Raw genomic sequence first — 21922 nt, 5'->3', positions numbered from 1 at the left:
CCGCGCCCGTCTGATCGCGATAAACTCAAAAAGTACGGCAGGATTTTTGGTGCGATTTTCACCAATAGATAATGTGATTCCTTAGTAAGATTTAGGTGTATAATTTATTATGTTTCTAGCCGAGCGAAGCCGGGACTGGCCACTAGTTTTTCGATAACTTCCTGTAACGGGGCAATAATTAAAATAAAACAAATTTTGACGACCTCGGTGGCGCAGTGGTAAAGTGCTTGCCTCTGAACCGAGAGGTCCCGGGTTCGATCACAGGTCGGGTCACGATGGAAAATCATATTTTGCTGATTGGCCTCGGTCTTGGATCTTTATCTATATATGTGTTTGTTATAAAATGTAGCATCGTTGAGTTAGTATCCCATAACACAAGTCTCGAACTTACTTGGGGCTAGCTCAATCTGTGTGATTTGTCCTAATATATTTATTTATTGTACATTCAAGGGCTTGGATGTGTTACCCACCTGGCAAATCGTGACGAACACTCAGAATGCCACCACAGATGGACTGTATGGTTTAAAATAAAAACTATGTAACTATCAATTAATCATTAATAATATTAATTGGAAATTTATGCGGAATTCTGAATTAATTCCAGTTGCATTAAGCACATTACAAGTGCAAAATAAAAAATGCCCTCCACGCATCGTATCACGCATAATTTTGTACATAATTTATTCTCACATCTTTAGAGGGAAAGGAAGGGCGTAGGGCTATGGAATATCGCAATCTAACTGTCTTGCTGTGTCCACACTGCTTTGCGTGTCGATGAGAAACCTACATATTTTCTTTCCAGAACTGATCATCAAGTCAGCTCGGGTAGTGTTAGAGTATTCGTCTTATGCCCACTGAGCCATGCCCAGAGGTAATAATAATCATGTTTGTTTAGGGATCCGGCATTATGCACAGCCAGTTTCAGGACACCCACAAATCGAACATTTGAAAAAGTTCTGTGGGCATAATATCTTTCTCTTTCTCTCATCTGAGCGTATTCCCGGCTTCTTCCTCAGCTGTTGAACGTCGCTTAGCCCAGGGCCCGCTTTCGCACGGTCTTCGGCATCCCTAGTTGTCAGACCATGTCTGTCTGTATGTCTCTTCCATTCACCTTTATGTATCTTTCATACTAATTTCTTGCGCCACGCATATGGTATAAATAAAGTTACGCATGACCAAGTGTTCCTAATAATATTATCGGCCCCTCTCGCTCGCAACGCGTACATAAATCTATTTTATAGTACTCGGGCAATAAATTTTATTTTGGGATCTTTAATTCTTTGTTATTGAATTGGATTTTAGTGTTTATTCGGGTAAACAAACAATACTGTTTCAACAATACATCGGCACGTGCGCGGACTGTAGTCGAATGAAACTTTTTAAAGATCGAACGGTTGCGCTTGCGCAGTTAAATTTTATTCGTTGCACAATTAAAACTATAAAGTTGGAATACAAAGGAATGCCGCTCTGTGTTCTGACAATTAGGTGTTTGAAGCGAAATTTTTTGGATTCAGTATGTCCGCAGAAGAATATACGCATAAATATATTTTTTGTTGCTCTGTAGTCTAGTCGTTTCTATCGTCGGTCGTTCTATATTGCCGGTTTGTAGGGTTAAATTGTATATGAAATACAGGTAGGTATATGTATAACATAAAAAGAGCATATGAAGTTTTGATACCGTTTGACTTCGAGTCATTATCTGCCTTTACAAAATTTTACTAATCGATCCAAGCTGCGAATAATAGTATGTTTTCCTGTATCTAATTTAGATTTATTTTCACTGAGCCGGTCAAACAATTATATTTTGTCCATTGTGTCTCGATTCTGCGCGATCGACGGGTTAATCCATAAATTCGTAAATACACGATTTCAGGAAGATTTAATATATAAAATCTACGTTCACCTCTCTATCTTCAACGAAACAGAATAATCCCACAAACACAGGAAAAAACCGATTGTTACATTTATAGATACTGCAGCTACCATATCATAATTCGTTGCATTGCCACAGTTCTCAAAAGGACGTTGCGTTTGTTACTCCTTAATTTCGCCGTATTGCCCGCTGCGCGCGCGCTCGGTAGCCGATAAAATGGCCAATGGTGAATTGGTAAACTTCCTGCCGATGTAAATTAACTTAGTGATTGTTCTTTTTCATCTGACCGGTTTAATTGGGCTATTCGGCCGCCGAATGAATAATGTGTGCGTATTGGAATTACCCTTTTTATGTCTGAACGCACTTTCTTTCCGCTAAATCGACTAGGGATGGAGGATATCGGATTATTTTATAGCTTGAGACTTACATTTAAGGAATTTAATAGCTTAAGCTTTACAGAAACTATTACTTGTTGCTTATAACGCACGCGGTTGTCGGTCAATGTTGAGATGATAAAATTTAAATTCAGAGTTTCATTTTTTACATGACTTTATAAGGAAAGCTTATCAAATTCTACTCTAGACTACATATACATCAATTGTTGACGTAAAAAAATTAAAACTAAGTCTACTGCCGACTTTCAAAGCGCAGGTGAACAAGAAGCGGCGCAACAAACTTTATCTGATTTTGTTACTCCTGTTTGGAAATTTTACTGGACGGATTTTAATGTGGTGCCAATATCAATCACAGATAATAAATTGGTTAGAATATGGTATATGGATAAAGAGTCCAGAACAGGTCTCTGTGTAGGTTCCAATCTGTCTAGTCAAATTTGATATCCCGTCTGTCTTTATATTCACACATCGAAATATGAATTTGCCGTTTCGACTTCACACACTGAATCAACTCGAATCAGTGGTATAGAAACCTGATAATAGTATGTGAGAATTACATAGATATTTTTACAAAATTGACGGAAATTGTCGTTTTCGGAAGTTGTCTTTTTAGGAAGTTGACGAGTTTAGGATAGACGTTCTCGGAAATTGTCGATTTCGTAAGTTGTCTTTTTAGGAAGTTGTCGTTGTCACCCTGAGGGGACATTTTATATTAAGTGTTTTGTTGTCGTCGGTTATCATTGTTAGAAAATTGACATGATTTGCAAAATATTGACATGCATAGATAATTGAATAAATTATATACAAACTTAAATTAAAATGGTTTAACAGTTCTAAAAATAATAAAAATAACTAGCTCATTAAAAAAACATAGTTTAAAATAATATTTAGCTCATATAAATCTATCATCTCCACTTTATGAATACACTGTTATACAGTTTCAATAAGTAAAATTTAAAAAAAAAATACTATTGCAATTTTTAAATTCCTTCCAATTCGAAGTTAATTCAATTACCCATATCCAATTGTTCTCCGCGCTCGGATCAAGCATGGCTGCCGTAAGAATTCGTATTAAACTCGCATATTCATTGTTGGCCTGAAACCGCATTGCATTTTTAAAAATACGGACGCAACTTTAAATTTTTTGGCGCGAACATCGCGTCGGCAAAAAGTTGTGACGTCGAATTGCGGCGACATCTCGCGTCACACGTGACAAGCCATGTTGTATTTAATTTCGCAACAAATTTTCATTCTTTCACAAATTCAAATTCAAAATTCTTTATTCAATTTAGGATGATATACATCACTTATTGACGTAAAAGAAATTACTTACACTAAGTCTACTGCCGGCTTCCAAAGCGCAGGTGAAGAAGAAGCGGCGCAATAAACTTCACCGCAGCCTTTTCTCCAAGGATGTCAATTAACAAATATAGGTCTTATACATATATTAAAAATTAGGAGGACGAATTTACATCATTATTAAAAATGTCAAAATTTGAATGAATAAATAAAATAAAATTACGTAATAAAATAATTAATGTACAAAACGTACGTAATAATGTCATCTTAATCTCTATCAACCAACGCCATCTATGTCAACTTGTACATATACGAGTAACTAACTGTTAGAATCTTTTTACAGATTTACTTTTTACAGATATAGTACACGCAATACAGAGTCAATGCATATGTTCAAAAATTAGAACTTCACAGACACTTTTGCATATAAGATTTTAAATTTTATAGTATTATTCAAATAGCTAACCACCAACAACCATTGCTTAGAAGAAATGCCGCAAAGAAACTCATTTTTCAACTTGTGTTTTTCATATAATAATATTGTGACATGTCTTTATACCATATTATCCTATAGTATAATTTATACTATTATTATAAAAAGATAAGCGTGTGTGAGTTTGTATGTTTGAGGTGGGTAATCTCTGAAACTACCGAAATGATTTCACAAATTCTTTCACCATTAGAAAGGTCCATTATTTTTCTATCCTGGGCTTAACTTTAAATGTCTCGAAACGACACGAAGTCTATCTATCTCCTGTTTCAGTTGACCCGTGACCGGTTAGCTAAATACGTTATTAAAACAATCCTACTCATCCGAAAGTTTTGACGCGCGAATTTTTTGTTCGTTACAGATACGCAAAATCTAATTGACAGTTTGTCAAACAACGTGAAGTTGGTACGCGGACAGAATATAACCTGGAAATCATTATAACCATGGTATTCCTCGGAATTCTTAGTGAAGCGAAGCCTCGGGGCGAAGCTAGTAGATCATAACGTGACCAACACAAAATGTAATAGCAGTATTGGTCTTCCTATAGCCAACCTCATTGTTCAAGAATATATTTTACAGTTGTACCCTCGCAACGCGCGCTTTATGGCCAATAAACTAATTATAAGTTATTAATATCGATACAGCCATACTATGGAATGCTCGACTTTGTTCTCCTGCATATGGTTATTTTAGGCGTAATAAACGTCCTATAAAGGAATTAAAATTTGATACAAGTGAACCTTTTGGTTGATTTTTGTATTCATTTTTGTATTACTTCCTATGAATGATTCGCTCGGAGTAAAATGATACATTAAGCATCTGTTGGTGGAAAACGCACAAAACTCGCAGTTTTTGTGTTTATGACGTTCATGCAGACACATGCATGGGACTTTATTTACGATATGGATATACTTTGGTAAACACACTAAATATTAGAATACAGTTTGACAAAGCATCCTATCAAAGATAATTTGGTTTGAATTGTATAATTTTTTCTACAGCAAAAACATGCTTGAATCACATTGTATTTTATTGATTTTATATTCTCTCAATTTTATATTAAAATAGTGTATATAGTTATATATAATTATTTATTGAAATGGTAATTGTATTCATGTAATAAAAAAACCTGTCTTTCGAAATTATATTCTTGTTTATTATCAAATTGCATTGTTTTCTATAGATCCATGGCACGATAATGAATGAATCGTTTTTGTTGTTATGCTAATATTTTTTTCTATTGTTACAGGCAAAATTGCTGGAGAACTCACACGCATGGCTCGGTGCGTCTACTTCTTCAATCGCAGGTCAGTTCATTTCCTTATATTCATTTGATTTCGTTACACAATCATATATATCGTCTTCGTTTACATTGTCTTTCGTTTTTGTGTGGCACCATTGAGAACTTATTTATCTGCACATTCCGACAAAAACGCACCGTTTCAGTTAAACCATTTTATCATTCTATCATTACGCTGGTCGTAATCCGCACATAACATAGTATTTTCATAATTTGTTTCACAATTTAGCCAATTCAATAAGCAACATTCCTATTGTATATAGTCTTGTGTGGTTGCCGTTGCAATTTAGCGAAATTGTGCGGCTCGCGGCCTTTGCTGTGATTATTTCTATGTTTACAGTGAGATTCATAAATTTCTTTGTTGTTATGATTATATTTATCGTGATAACTTGGAATGTGCGTTTTTGTAATAGTAGCATGCGCACACTATATTTATAATAACTGCTGTATTTTGTGAATGTGTGACAGCACAACGCAATCCGTATGTAATGATGCAGCCGTACACTGTGGTAATGTTATTCATATCCAGACATGATAACTGTACAATGTGACGAGACCGTGAGAAAGGTTCCGGGATAAGTGGCCAAGGATACATACTATATCGCAATGTTATAGAGAAACTTGAGCATGAATATTATTCAGATTGCTGAAATAATTCAACTATATATTCGCGTGTTTTCTCTATCAAATGGTTTTTCTAAAGCTATATAAGTATAGAAAAAGTTTAAATAAATATAAAAAAACATGTAAATTCAATAATTAATATTGTAATGCGTAAAGACATTTGATAAAGAAAATATATATTTGAAGAATTATACATAAAAGATACATCTTTTGAAACGACACAACATTAATTATAATTGATTAAAAACTTCAATAGATTGTATCGTTTAATTAAACGTTCAATAATTATGAATTGTTAGAAAAAATTATAGTTAGTATCAAAATTATCATACAATAGATTAAAATTAATGTTATTATTTCCAACTCGAGTAAATGTCAAGTGGACGTCATTGGATAGTTTACCTTGTGGTTGCATCATTAATACGGTCTGCATAACAAGCTTTCCGTGTTGCTTTTACTAGAATACCACGGTCATGCCCTGAAATTGAAAGCTCCGACATGGACGCAATGTCAGCTACAGGAGGCTATACAAGCTGTCGTCACACAACGGATGAGGTTCACCCAAGCTGCTACACACTATGGAATACCCAAAGGGACTTTATACGACAATATTCTCGGCAAATCTAAACGTATGGCAGTCCTAGACGAAGCAGGTCTACTGCTTAGAGAAGAGCGTGCTGTATTAGACTTTTGCTGCGAAACCAGTGTTTCCCCATATAATAGAAGAACAAAAAAGTCTTTGAAAGAAGTTTTGAGTTACGTTGAAAAGTTGCGGAGGAACCGTGACCCTGGGTTCGCGTTCATAGGTCTAACGGGCTTCCGTTGGTGGTGGGCATTTTGTAAGAAGCATTCGATTGTATCGCTCTATTACGAAGGTTCGAACAAACCTAAGAATTCTAAGATAAAATCTGAACATAACATTACTGACGAAGAAACTTAATTTTATTACATATCTGATACGTAGTAAGTTTTAAATTTATTTAGCTAATAATAAATAATTTTGTTTTTCGTGACGGTGTCCTCAGGGCCGTGTACTAGGGCCAGCGAATACTCATTACAAAAGTGATAGTTAATTTTTTAATTAAGCATCGTTGTGAATAGTTTTTCTGTAATACAATACAATTTAGTTTTAAAATTAGTGGCTTTCAGTGAAACAACTTAATTAACGTCACACCGGTCTATGCCTCAGTAAATAAATACTTAATTATTACCTTCATTTTTTAGAATAGGAAAAATTTAAAATGTCATTCCTTTTTTTTATTTTTAGGAAAGAATAACACGTTTCCGGATTGTTCTTTTTTTAATAATTAAGACAAAGGTTTATTATGATAAACTTACAATTTTTTTTGGAAGACTGACTCAATGTGTGCCTTATATGCCTTATGTCATAAGTGAATTAGTTTTAGGTTGAGAAGATTCCACTTTGATTTATTTTAAAATATAAAATATTTTTGTTGTTCATAGAAATTGACCGGCACTAGCTTACCTAGCGTCCTCATTGAGATGAATTTCGCGTTGCGATGCGATACGACAGTACGCCATGTAATCCATGCCATGATGTCACTAAATCGACCGACGTCCATTTACGATCACACATTTGATATTAATTTTTGTATCGCTCAGTATCGCGTCGTTTTGTCTCAATGAAAACAACGCCTTATATACGAGTACTTAATGTAGAAAGTCAAAATTGTATGTTTTTCATTAAATATTTTTGCTGTTAAAGGCATCTGTTTAAAAACCAAAAATCACAACAAAGTATATTATAATAAATCAATGTGATGTAATTGAGAAAATTACTGATATTTATATGATTTGCAAATGCTTAGTTAGAATTGCTTTTGTTGTTACGTCACTGTTAAAATATTTCAGTTAGCTTTTAATGTCTTCCTTGTGAGACGGCGTTTCACAAAAGACAAAAGAACGACATATGCTCAAATTATCGGTTTAAAACAAAAAGTGTTTCCCTTTTTGCGGCAACTCGACACATCGGTTGTTCCGTTTTGAACAATTGTACATATTATTATGAAGTAACGTGTGTATTGTTATAGAAAATACATTGTTTGAAATTAATAATTATACGTCAACTTTTAATGGTCTCGAAATTTTGAAATATGTAATTATGTAAGCACTCCCACACAGAAGTTGTAAAGTAATACATTATTGGGCCCGTTTCACCGCTTACTGATAAAGTATCTGATAGCCTATACGTAACATATCTATATTTTTAATTTTGCAAATTAATACAGATTTATCTGATAGCAAATTTATCGTGTTACAATGTAATATTTTAGTGTTAAGTATCGAAATCTCATGGTAACTCCACAGTTCGACCGGTGTGCGGTAACTGAATGTAGGCGTTCGCTTTCAGTAGGGGGCAGGGAGTGGCCGTAATTTACGCTAATACTTTTTGTTATGCAGAGATACTCGCTCATGCAATAATATATGATTTATTAAAGATAGAAAGATCTGCACATTGCGTAGCTTCTGTGTGGGAATTTGTCGTGTGTTAGAATGACGCTATTTATGAATACAATGTTAGTTAACTCGTTAACTAACGTAACTATTATGACATATATGACATATCGTCAAGGAAATGTACAATTTATTTCGTCCATTTCTAGGTTAGAAATTAATTCCTGCACATTGTCATACTTCTCTAGATATGAGTCTAAATTTAAAACAATGTTGATAACAGAGTTTCACCATCATGTGACGTTACGTTTAACATACTACGGTGTTAGCGTTACCCTTATTCCATAGAAATAAAGTGATTTTTACCTTAAAAAAAAATCTAAATCTTCTCATCTCCTTATCGAGTGTGTTGTTGCTAACACTGATACCAGATTCTATTCAAGTCGCCTAAAGGCATTTGACATGACTTCTATAGTACCAACCGCTTCCGATTCAGCGTCGATGACTGTGAGTCTCCCTCTGTGCCGTCACCATGAAGACTGCTAAGAACTTATTGAAGTAAAGCAGGTACATATATTGTTATCACATTCATTTGATGCCCTCACATTCATGCGCGTTGAAAGGTATAGGTTATAATGTTACGTACTATAAAAAGGAAGTCCTCCTGTCTATGAACGCGATAAACTCGAAAATGAAAGCGATAAAATTTCTTAGTTTAGCTGGGTTGACGTAATCTATACTATTATTATAAAGAGGTAAGCGTTTGTGAGTTTGTATGTTTGAAGCAGGTAAACACCGAAACTACCGAACCGGTTTCGAAAATTCCTTCACCATTAGAAATGTACATTATCCAAGATTGCTATAGACTTTATTTTATCCCAAAATTCTCACGGGAGCGACGCCCCGTGCAACATCTAGTAACCTATATCTACAAGCCCATTACACACACAAGACACATGGAGATAACAGCGTATAAGAAAACTTTCAATGTATAGAGATTGAAGCTGGCGGTTCTACTCGTTTGAAAATGGCGTTTCAGTCAGCAAAAAAAGGCAAAGTTACACCGTTTGGCCCCGGCCCAAGTCTATGAGAGAATTTACTCAAAGTAACAAGTACGGGTGATGTTAAATATGACATACTTCGTCTACAAGATCCTTTAGGAATAATACTTTTGTAATGTTCAAAAATATCGTGAGTGCACGGTAGAAAACAAAACGGCTGTACCATCCTTTTCTCGAAGCAGTTCTGGGGGGCTACCATGAAACACGTAGCACGTTATTGTGTCCAAACGTTGTCTCTTTTTTTACACGAAATATTAATAGAACCCTCAAGTATTTGCCGATTTATTTCTCAATAACCTGTGCTATAACAATTTCATGTCATTAACGAGGAAAATATTCTAGACAATCATGCTAAAATCCAATAAAAAGTAATTATAGGCTAACAAAGTTAACAAATGAACGATAAAACCCCAGTCTCGTGAGAGAATGGAATGAAATCACAACAAAAACGTTATTCATCATTATTTAATGATATCACAATGGGTTCTATGAAAACTGCTGATATAATAATGACAATCCAGTTGAATGCTATGACCTTTTGCCGAACGCATGAGCATGACGATTGTAAAGTGGACAGCAACGATCTAACTATATCTGTATCAAACTCACCTCTATTACCACATGATAGGTGATGCAGATTAACTTGATTTATATCTAGTTGCGTCGTACACTGAATTTATATTCAGTTTATTAGGAACATAGAAAGTTGTGTAGGATTTTAACACGCACTTTCAAATTCAAATTCAAATTCAAAATTCTTTATTCAATTTAGGATGATATACATCACTTATTGACGTCAAAAATTACTTAAACTAAGTCTACTGCCGGCTTCCAAAGCGCAGGTGAAGAAGATGCGGCGCAACAAACTTCACCGCAGCCTTTTCTCCAAGGACGTCAATTAACAAATATAGGTCTTATACATATATTAAAAATTAAAAATTAGGAGGACGAATTACGCACTCTGTGTTACGAGCAAAGCTTAGATTTTAACATCAATTATTATATCTGATGAGCCGATGTCAAACGTGGCTACTTTACACTTTTTTAGCCGCAGTCGAAGTTTCGGCCACCAGTTAGTGCAGTAATTTAGTTAGTATAGTAGTTAGTGCATTAAATGCGAAAGTTTTGAATGTGTTAGGTTTGTTACACAATACTCGAGCAGAATATGACATGGAATAGCACATAGGGTACTTTTTATCCCGAAATTCCTACGGGCGAAGCTTCGGGGAGCTGCATAGTCGGGTCGTAAATTAACTTTGCCTCTGGTTATTTTATTTCAATCGAAAAGACCTTTTGTCAAACACTGCTTTCAGAATCGTTCTTTGACTATATTGGATTTTACGTTTTCAATGTACGCGGTATAGATGAACTTCCACGTTAGAAATTGATTAAAGATATTTAGTACATTTGTACCGCACCGCTCCGTTTCAACGATCACTTTCTTTTGGGTGATAATGCTATTGTGTCCAGCTGCACAGGCTATATGTCCCCTTTGTCGCTATCGACGACAAGATTTGGAATGTTCCTATATAGTTACATAGGAACTTCCATTTGATTGAAAAGGACTGGACCGATTTGGATACGTTTTTATGTAGGTGGTTTATCAGCGTCGTATTATGGGATTAGTGTAAAATTAGGACTCATTCCAATTTTGATGTTATTTTTGACTAGCTTTTGCCCGCGTGAATATACAATGAGAACATTTATTTTTCCGTGATGAAAAGCGCCCTATGTACTTCTCCGTACTTCAAACTACAAGCATTCAAACTTTCAAGAAGATTGGTTGAGCAGATGAAGCGTGAATAAGTTACTAACAAACTTTTGCATTTATAATAATACTAGTTAAGATGCAATGTGCAGGACACAATTGTAGATTTTTATTTTCTGTTTTTGTATTTGTCATTTAAATTCTCCTCTATATATAAGTATGCCACTATAAGTAGACTTATGTATAATGTGATAAGGAAGACAGGTGTTATTAGTGCATTCAATAAATAAAGACTGTACTGAAGTAAATTCTTGTTTACTTTCACCCTAATCCAAATATTACATGTATATTTGTCTGTTTCTCTAACAGGTTCTTCTGGAGGTCAGTATGTAGATGTTTTTTAAATAATTTACATAATTTGTTGTTTTTTTTTTGCTTTTTACCATCGCATGAAATAAAACTAAAATTAATTATGTTCTTAAACGCTTCGTTTATGGCCACACGTCAGCTCACACCTATATGTGTAATATTTTGTTTTCGATATCGCAACCGTCGAAAGTTCGAAGTTCGAAATTTGAAGTGAGAAAAATTATATTCTAACCAATCACATTGTGGTGTGGTTATCGTCGCGTAATGACGCACTGTGATTGGTTAGCTGCGTCTCACTGTGAATCGACTCGATAGTGGGCAGAGAAATATTAACCACATTTTGCACTAAAGGCACAGAGAGTTTAAAGAGAAGCGTCGCGATTATTTTAGTGAGCGGATCAACCGACGCTGCGTGACGCCCCGTGTGTCCTTAAACGAGGTCTTAGTGTTAGTCTTGTTTCGCCAGTTGCCTATCCATAACCTTATCTAACAGTTTACAGTAATGGCTAGAGAAACCTAGCATCTATGAATTTTATTAAAATCAGAGATATTTTAAAGTACCTTCATGATGGATCACATCATGGATGGTAATAAAGAAATTTTGAAATTGATGTTGAACCGGATTTCTGTGATCTATTAACATAATTTTTGTTTGAAAATTTAAATTAAACATAGTTATCATAAAATTAAGTCTTGTACCCACAAACATTTAAGATTTTCCATTTGGAAATCACTTTTAATAAGCTCGTTCGACTTGTAATGTGCTCATTGGACCTCTTTCGGATTTTTTTCGTAATGGCCCTTCAAAATTCGTAGAAACTTTTAGGAGGTCCAATAGATGCCGAGGGTTTCATAGGAGGTCGAATCTTGTACCTACAAGACCGAAAATCTCTTGCTTCATTGGTTGATAAAACGGCTTGATCTTCCAAATGGCCACATTCATGTATGATGTGTACAAAATGCCGACGTGTCTGTCTGTCTTGTCTGTGATTACGAAAAATCTAATGAACGGATTTTCATTTCAATGAGCTGAACTACAATGGAAACTGAACTAATTAACGGAGATTTTGCAAACTAGCTTTGATACAGAAATCACTGTTTCCTTGGAAGTTTTTGAATGTTTCTTTAACCAACGGTACAATGTTTTTTGTTATTTCTTTTTAATTTCCTCCACAATTGCCCAGAGCCCCAGGTACCACCTTCTCATAGTAATGCCAACCTTCTTTAATTCCAGCAGACAGCTACCAATACCAGCTGCAGTCCATGTGGCAGAAGTGTTGGAACACCAATCAGAGTCTGGTGCACAACCTGCGCTTCAGGGAGCGCGGGCCACTGAAGTCCTGGCGACCCGAGACCATGGCCGAGGCCATCTTCTCCGTGTTGAAGGAGGGCCTGTCTCTCTCCCAAGCCGCGCGAAAGTATGACATACCGTACCCGACCTTCGTGCTGTATGCCAATCGGGTTCATAATATGCTGGGTCCGAGCGCTGATGGTGGAGCAGGTATGTTCAATTTTTGTTTTGAATACTTCTGGGTTTAAATAGCGTGGCGTTTTATCGATATTCTTTCTACTTTAAGTGAAATTTAAAACACTGAAAGTCTTTTCGGTGCCCAAAGTATATGTAGGATAAGTTAGGAAAGTAGCCTAATGTCACTATCCACTCCACCTTTCCCTTTAAAAAAGAAACAAACACACATCATTTGTAATATTAGTATGGGTACATATTATTGGAAGATATGTCAAATAAATTTAAAGCCAAATCTTCCACTGAATGTTGCCAAAAATATACGAATTTAGTTTTAGTTGCATTTCGCCCGCGCTCCTAGTTAACTGCCAGGGAGTATAGTGGCTACGGTTAAGTCAAGGTTAAGTGGTGACATCAACTTGACTTTAATTAAGACTCAATTAGGCAATGTCGGAACAGTATTTTGAATGTTGACATCGTTGTTTAGTATATCGTAGTCTATGATTTTCGCTTCTTATGATGAAGAGTGGTTTTTTTATATTATAAAAGCCAGTAAACAGCGTAATGCGTAATGCGTGCGCGTTTATATATATTTATATATGTATTGCACTGTGGCTGGCCACATAGACGCTCAGTCTATACAAGTGTTACAATCCCATACAAAAATCGTGCACTCATACGCATGGCAACCGATCTGCACTTGCCTTTAGGCATCGAGATTCTGCCATCGATGGAAAGGATCTGAAAAACTTGATATTATGTTTACACATTGCGTAGTTTTGTTTTGAAATTTCGTCCAAAACCGGCCATTTTTGACGACAGTCTTAAACGGAACTACATGATGATATAGACAATTGATCATGAATCAGTATTCATCAATATATGTGCTAGTTCGTTTCTATCGGCATCAGTGCCCTTTACGACAATTATATAATTTTATTTTACCCAGTACTTTCCAAGCCATCGCTATTAAAGGCCAGAAGTCTTGATATAAATTGTTAGTTTGTAAGTTTTTTAATCGCTATCCTAACCAGGCGAATACTTTTTGAAATGCTCTGCGAATTGTTTAGGGCTTGTTCATATGAGCGTAATTTTTAGGTTGCTCCAGAATTCTGTGTGAAAATATAATTTGAAAATTGATGAAAATATAATTTGATTTAAAAATTACGCTCGTCCTTATGCTAAGCGATTGATTGGATTTTATATTTTACAAGCTTTTATTGCACTTGTTATTTTTATGTTGGTTCGGTTAAATGTTAGCGAACAGCATGACCTGGCGATATATCCTGGATCAGCTCCCAACGAGGGGATCAAGGCGAAGTGCGGGTTTTGCATTTCATGTCTCACTATCTAGTCGATTCGTGAGAATCAGCGAACACATCACATTGCGATGTAGTTGTCGCGCGACGTAATGGCGCACTGTGATTGGTTATCTGCGTCTCACTGCGAATCGACTCCATGGTGAGATGTAATAACAATGTATTATATATATATATATATATATTTATATATATATAATATATTGTATATATTGTTTTGGCGTATAAAAGAATGAGTGCCAAATTTTTACGCATTGTCAATAAAAGCTTGAACCAAAATTACAGTTTTTGATAAGTTTTTGTATCTTGTTTAATGTGATGACAAAATATTCAGTACTTGTGTGTGCCTGTGACATATTTACTTTAATATTTTATACTGGGTGTAATGAAAGTTAAATTATACCGTAGGTTTGTTAGGTAACCCAATTGCTGGCCTCATAAACAACTATAAATAAATAATGAGACTACAAAATGTTTGACAGTATATGGGATCGTTTCCACACGGCATAAATTAATAACTTGAGGTATAGGGTAAACAGTTATGAATCATTTCGATTATATTTTAATTTAGAACCGTTATGTTTTTGAGATGTATTATTTTGTCCTCTGTATCAAAGTGCGCCTCCACTGAAGAAAAATTACAACTCTTGTGTTACCACCACGTGATCAAGTTTGACAATTATTCTTTGTTGGATATTCACCCTTATAAATCGCTTTCATTTTTAATTCTTACAACAACATTATCAGTATCAAGAAGAAAAAAAATACAATTTGAAAATTACAATTTAAAATTAGCAAGTAATTATTTGGTGTCGAACCAATGTAGACATGTCTTTAGTAAAATGGTATCTACACATATAGATCTGAAAGACATTTTTAATTAGACGATTTTCACGAAGCGAGCTCCTTTGTATGGAACCTTGTAGTTATATCACGAAAACTGTAATTCCACTGAGGTTTCAGTCTTTGACGTAAAAGGGACTAAAGACGATTAAAGCCACACAAGCGTCCAGGAAAAGGTATACTTGCACCATTTACATTTTTCAGAAAAAAGCGTGCCATGTTTAGGTACAAAACTGGGTTTCGACCCAGTTCAGTCTAAAGCTTTCAGTTTCTAAAGAGGTTCGGTTTCTTGGAGCAAATTTCTCTTGTCAACATCTTATTAATGAGCTTGCGTTTTTGCTCCTTTTACTTCATCAGGATGTGGTTCCACTGGTAAAAACCTTTATGTAACTAGCCAGACCTTGGCTGTGCAAAGAAGTGATAATAATTTTGGGGTACATCAACACCTAGTTTCTATTGTATCACTTCCACATACGCAAATGATCAGTTTTATGTTACTGCAGTAGATTTATTGAATCGTCACCAATATAGGGTCACTTGACACGCAAACCCAGAAAGGTTTTTGGGCAGTTTTGTTACGTGTGTCCCAAATGGGAGGACCTACCTCCCGTCTGGGTCTTCCATTGGCGTCCAAAATGAATAGTTTATGTTTACACGCCATTTTCGAGAGTTCTCGGAGTTGGGGTTGTGTTGTGTATGATGTATTGTGTTCACGTTGACTGTTGTGCGTGTTTCCAGACCTCAGGCCCAAAGGGCGCGGGCGACCGCAGCGCATCCTGCTGGGCGTGTGGCCCGACGAGCACATCCGCGGCGTCATCCGCGCCGTCGTCTTCCGCGACACTCACGCGCCTCACCCCACTCACCACATCAAGGAAGAAGTCCTCCCCGTATACCCGTCCATCACGGTCAGTATCTCGAATAGAATTAAGACTGCCATAATCGAATATTGAGTAAAATTGCCCTCTAATGACCCCCCTTCCTGCAATGCGAATATGCTTTTGCGAACTGCTATCGACTGACTTAATTGTAACTTCGAGGAACTCTGCTCGCGCCGCGCTCACTTTTAATATCTGTAACGCGGTATAATTTTGTTGCATAAATACAAATTGTGTCGAATGTCTATTCGTGTGGCGATTATTGTATGTGATGTTTGTATTGCGTGTTTCAGGACGGGATGACCGTGCAGAACGCGTACGGCAACGTCGCATGCGGCAACGGTCGCGAGGGCGGCGTGTCCCCGAACGCGGCGGCGGCGGCGGCCGTGGCGGCTGTGGCGCACGGGCTGCGGAGACAGATGTGCAATATGGTGGTGGCCGCGCAGAGGCCGCCCGACCACCCGCCGCATCTGGGCCTGCCGCCGCTGCCGCTGCAGTCGCCACGCCTGCCCTCGCCGCTGTCCGCCGGCCTGGAGTCCCCGCTGTGCTCTCCCCCGCCCCCCGGCCATGCCCTGGAGCCGCCGAAGCCGGCTGATCCGTTCCGCCCGTTCGCGTCCCCGCGGCCCGACAGCCGCTTCTCGGAGCGCGACGTGGTGACCGACACGAGCGACATGGGGCCGCCGAAGACCCCCGTGGCTAAGAACGGCAAGGACATGCCCGCCGGCACCCCGCCCCTGGTGGAGGCCCGCGCGGAGCACATGTGAAGCGAGGCCGCGGGCGCGTCCGTGGCGCCGGGCCTAGTTGCGCCCGCGCCGCCGCTGCCCGCCTACCCCTACTTCGTCCCGAGCCGGAACTCCGTCGGCTACTTCTAGGTGCCGCCGCGCACGCAGATGTATACGACCGTTAACATTCCAAGGCCACTGCACACGAAGGGACGCGGGAAGGGTCGACTGCATGGTGTTTAACATTTTTTTTAAATATTCAATTTTTAATTCAATTATGTATGTTACTATTATTTAACATGGACTCGCTGTGCAATAAAATGCTTTGTTGTTTAATTATGAATTTTGTATAATGAAAGAATATTTTAATTTAATTATTATTATTTGTATACATTATTGTTTATGCATGTGTTCCAGTGAAATATTTTAGTATATTTTGTTAATATTATATCAAGGTAGGTGACGCGGGTGCGCCCGCAGTATGTAGACTTTCAAACATTACTCTAAGCTTAACTAATTAAACGTTACATTTTAGAGCCATCTGTGAACGTAGGGAGATCAAAATTTTATATTTGGCCCGATTTCAAAAGACTGTCTGGTATACCAATTCATTATATTTCACAACATATTCATGTAAGACAGAATTATAAATTAGTGTGTAGTATTTAAATAGTTCCCGCATTGGGTCAGATCAGTCGATGTCACTTCTCTCTAGATATTGTGATGTGGTTGATGCTTGCCCTGCACGACCACTGTTCACCGTTCGTGCAGCGATTCACGTACATGTAGACATAGTGGTCGCCAAATGTAATATAGATTGTATCATTAGCCCGTAGTGATTGTTCCAAATGTTAGGTTAAATTAGATGTTCGGGCCCTCGACCTCAGCCTTCTCTGTCACTCTCCGTGTGCGCGCCATCTACCGGAATCCTACGTGAGTTACGCGTACTGATATCGAGTATTAGCAGCACCTGATAGCACTTTGTGTCTAGTTAACCCTATCCTTTCACGACTAAGCGTCGAAGAGAACATATATAAACAACATCCAATCATAGTGGGATGAATTTCAATTCAATTTCCACCCGTTTCAAGAAGGCCGGGGGTCCTTAATAGGTTTAGTAGCACTAAAATCGCCAGCGTTGAATGTTTGTCATTCGAAAGTCTGCTAATCTACCTACGCGTAGCTAGATTATACATTTCAATTTAGATTAGCTATGTAACTTTGTAGCAAGTGACTTTCCTGGCGGCCGCTGGCGTTGGTCTGTGTAACGGAACGAATCTCCAAGTGAGCTTTACCAAAGATATTTTTGATGGCACGACTTAAATACCTAAATACTGATACAGAAAACTGATCGGAAAAGATTCTGTATTATCTAAAATGTTGACTAAGATTAATATTTTTTTGTAGAGAACTTCGAGCTTAACTTTTTAATCCAATTGATTAATGACTGCACTTTTTAACAGTTCTCTTTTTAACGTTTCACTTTTTATTTCGAACTCAATGGACACAATGAAAATTGTAGTACATTTTCATTACCTATATATCGATTTATTGACAATATTGTTGTGACGAGTCGTGCCTATTGGTTAACGATATTGTTCGAGTCCGCCACGACTGGCGCCGGCGGCCTCAAGCCTCGGAACTCTCATTAAGGTATGTGTACAAATTTGTTTTATTGATACTTCCCTTTCGTTTCATAGTTTCGGCGGTAAAATTACTAGAATACGGTTCTTCTTGCCGCAGGGGTATTACCATTAGATATTGTTGGCATACTCGTTGGCGTATATATAGAGGAGGGCGCCTCGCCTCGCCTCTAGGCACGAGGCACGAGGCGCCCGGGTGCCACGTCGCATGCGCACGCTCGGGAAAATTTAAAATAAGTCTCCAAGTGGCCTTGATACTTCTCTATTATTTGGGATTTGGATTATTCGGTTCAAGTTTGGAATTAGTGTATAAAAAAGACCAAATTATTAAAAAAATACATTTGCAATTCTGTAACTAGTGTTGAAACTATTTGGCTATCCTTTTGGAAATAAAGTATAATCTAGGAAAATGGTAAAAATTAAATGAAAGTTATATAATGGCCTATACGTTTCGGATGAATTGCGTAATTTTGGTAAATGTTACTACGCATATTTTCTATTGTATAAGTCTAGGCTAATGTGTTCAAAAAGTAATTTAAAAATTAAAATTTTTGAAAAAAGTAGAAAGTGCCTTCCAAATTTTTGACCACAGTAAGTGTTGGGATGGGTGCGGCGATGTTTCGGCTAGCGGCGGGCGGCGGCGGCGACAGTGGGCACTGTCGCCGCCGCAGTCCGCACTGAACGTGCTTAACTATAAAAGTTAGTATAATAAAAATTCAAAATTATTATATAAAATTAAATACATATGACTATATATAGAAAAAAATATACATAAAATTATATATTCGGCCGGTGTGGTTATACCCTGTCAGGCAAGCGTTAGCTACTTTTCGGCGTCAAAATTGATTGTTCCGTTCCTCGCGACGTTCCATGCATTCTCGCGACGTTCCATGCAAACGCGCAACGTGCCATGAGTTAGAACCAACTGCGGTTCCGTTTTGTATCACATTGTCGATTTCGTAGTTATAATTAAACAATTAATTTATTGTATTGGAAAATACATTTTTCGGATTACATAATTAAGTACCTATTTTATTTTCGTGATAGAATATAAGTAAAGCTTCTTATAGAATTACTTTATCGATACACACGAGGCGGTTTTGGTTGGTATATAATTTTAATTGTAGACGTTAATTTATGATTTAAAATATAGTCACGAACTGGCAGGACTGGCTCTCCTGTTAAGCCGGCAGATATTTCTCAATTTTCTATTACTTTTTGTGATAAATGGAAATGGTTATAGATGTTTAATCGTAAAGAACAATATTATGTTTCGCAATGTTCTTTTCATAGTACCTATTTACTGTAACTATATATGCATTATTTATTTCGTTTAATTATGCCAGAATGGGCTCAAAGTATATACCTACTTACCTAATTGTATTTGATACCTACCCCATAGCGGATCGTCTGTCAAGCTACCAAAAATCTCGATTTAAAAAGTATTTATTGTTCTATGTATTTTATCGAATAACTGTTTAGTTTTTAAGTACATAGCAGTCGGTAGGTATCAATAAATGTAATTTTAAATAAGTAATTACCATCGCTTTGGGCTAACAATTTATTAATTGCATATCACACTGTGTTTTTGAATTTTCGTTACCCCTACGACTTTGACTCGATTTATTTTGTCGATTGTTTTATTTTTAAAAGATGCTGGCTGGTTTTGATGGCATCTCGAGTCTTTTGTTTTTCAATTTCGAATGCCGCAGGGGTAACCTAAACGTCAGTGGTCAATCATTAAATTGTGTTTAGTTTTCATGTAATATAAATATTCATGGATATTGTCGTTATATCAATTTATGTTACTGAATCAATTATATTGTTGTTAGGGTTATTTTTCAGTATGTGTTCCTGGCCGATCAGTGTTGTTGCATTATATGGCTGTATGTAGGCTGTATGCACAAATTACTACGATACTTTTAATGCAATCATCCAAGTCTGTTTAGTTTACGCTTGTGTATCGTATTCTTAAGTAGTGTTTGTGAATGCAGGCCAGATATTCATTTAAGTAAGCAAGCGTAATAGTGTTTAACGTTTTCACTGTCCGAAATGTTTGGCGGGGAAAGAACTGGATAAATGTCATCACGGCGACAACCATATTATTTTGTCCAACGTTTTCAGACTTATGTACCAAGTTTTATACGATTTTTTAAGTTAATTCGGTACGTTTGGTACCTATGTAGTTAGTTCAAGCAAACGGTTCACTTCGATTCGAAATCCAATCATGTATATTTGCAGAAACACTGCAATATTTTCGTATTTACAATATGAAGCATAAAATTGAGTTTTAAATAATTGAAATGGCCCTGAAGTCACCGTAAAAAATAGGTTTCTGTGACGTGTTTTATTTTACCGACTTTGATTGAGTAGAGTGCTAACGTTAATTAAAATTGGCTATTTTTGGACAGTGAACGCGTCAGTAATTTATTCATAGCATAATTTACATGGACTTAGTGGTACTTGTATGTTAAAATTCTTAAAGGATTTCTCATCACTACATCTATTCGGAAATGGGGAATCTATCCGTTCAGCCACATTTAGTTAATAAGTGCAAGCAATGCAATACTTGTAACAATTTCTGGTCGAAAAAACTAAAATGTTGCTGTGCATTGTAGCGGTCCACCGCTTTAGTTTGTGATTTATTATTTATTTTGTGTTTTCCACCAGTAATTTGTACATAATCGATTATGTTTTACGATAGAACTGTGGTTGCGCGAGTGAGAAGATGCAAGCGGAAATCTTTATTCTCTTATCGTGAGCGATTTTTTTAATTTGGAGCGGTAACAGAGTAGTAACTTACTATACGGCAAGTTGATTACTAAGTTCATGAAAATTACCATTTCAATATTTACCTACGTGGAGTACAATATCATCTAAATTGGTGTAATTCTTCATGTATCAGTCGCATGTAGGCAGTATCCGTAAACAACAGTTGTTTAGACGTCATTGTAGTATTCAAGTTCAGTAATATTTAATTTGGTTAATGTCACAGTGTACCATTTATCTGGATGAATATATACAAATAGATAATAATATAGTTTCATTTCGGATCCCTTGAAACCCTAAACCCTATCTTAGAGCATGCCCCGTTGCGACGACGCAGCACGTTGTTTACCATAGGTTTTAACATATACCGTATATTGACGTAATCGATCTTCATACAATTTCTACGTTGTTCCGTCGTGACGGAGCGCAATGGAGCAAGGCTCTCAATAGTCGTAAACATTGGCATGGCGTTGCAGCCGATCCGTATCCATCCATTGCTCGGTTTGAATGAGTGTTATGGCATCGATCAAGACAAAAATATGTGATTAGCTGCGATGTTGAGCTAAATTCCTTTTGCTATACCACTTTTATGGGTCCGGCCATGTCGTATGGATGTCTTTACAAAAATACAATAGCTATTTAAACAGACCTCTAAAGTGCTGGCTTGACGATGACAAGGATTTTATGCGTGCCAATAAATATAAGTGGAGAAGAAAATATAGGAAAGCAGATCTAGGGCTCCGATCCGACGC

At 36.9% G+C, this 21922-nt stretch overlaps 1 protein-coding gene across 6 annotated transcripts in view; it reads left to right on the top strand.

Annotated features, from left to right (window-relative positions):
* LOC128682834 (protein bric-a-brac 1-like) overlaps window positions 1-21437 on the top strand; it is a 353293-nt gene extending 331856 nt beyond the window's left edge. For 4 of the 6 annotated variants that reach the window (XM_053767750.2, XM_053767753.1, XM_053767751.2 and 1 more), the window contains 4 exons: window positions 5307-5364; window positions 12769-13035; window positions 15900-16066; window positions 16330-21437. In XM_053767750.2, the coding sequence (XP_053623725.1) occupies window positions 5307-5364; window positions 12769-13035; window positions 15900-16066; window positions 16330-16800 (963 nt within the window). In that variant the 3' untranslated portion in view covers window positions 16801-21437. The remainder of the gene's footprint in view (window positions 1-5306; window positions 5365-12768; window positions 13036-15899; window positions 16067-16329) is intronic. The other 2 variants (XM_053767754.2, XM_053767752.2) reach the window with 1 other exon arrangement.
* Window positions 21438-21922: the final 485 nt, after the last annotated feature.

This window comes from Plodia interpunctella, chromosome Z (assembly GCF_027563975.2).
Source record: "Plodia interpunctella isolate USDA-ARS_2022_Savannah chromosome Z, ilPloInte3.2, whole genome shotgun sequence".
Taxonomy (NCBI): Eukaryota; Metazoa; Arthropoda; class Insecta; order Lepidoptera; family Pyralidae; genus Plodia; species Plodia interpunctella.
Note: the sequence above shows the minus strand (reverse complement) of the source record. Positions and strands in the feature narration are given on the sequence as shown.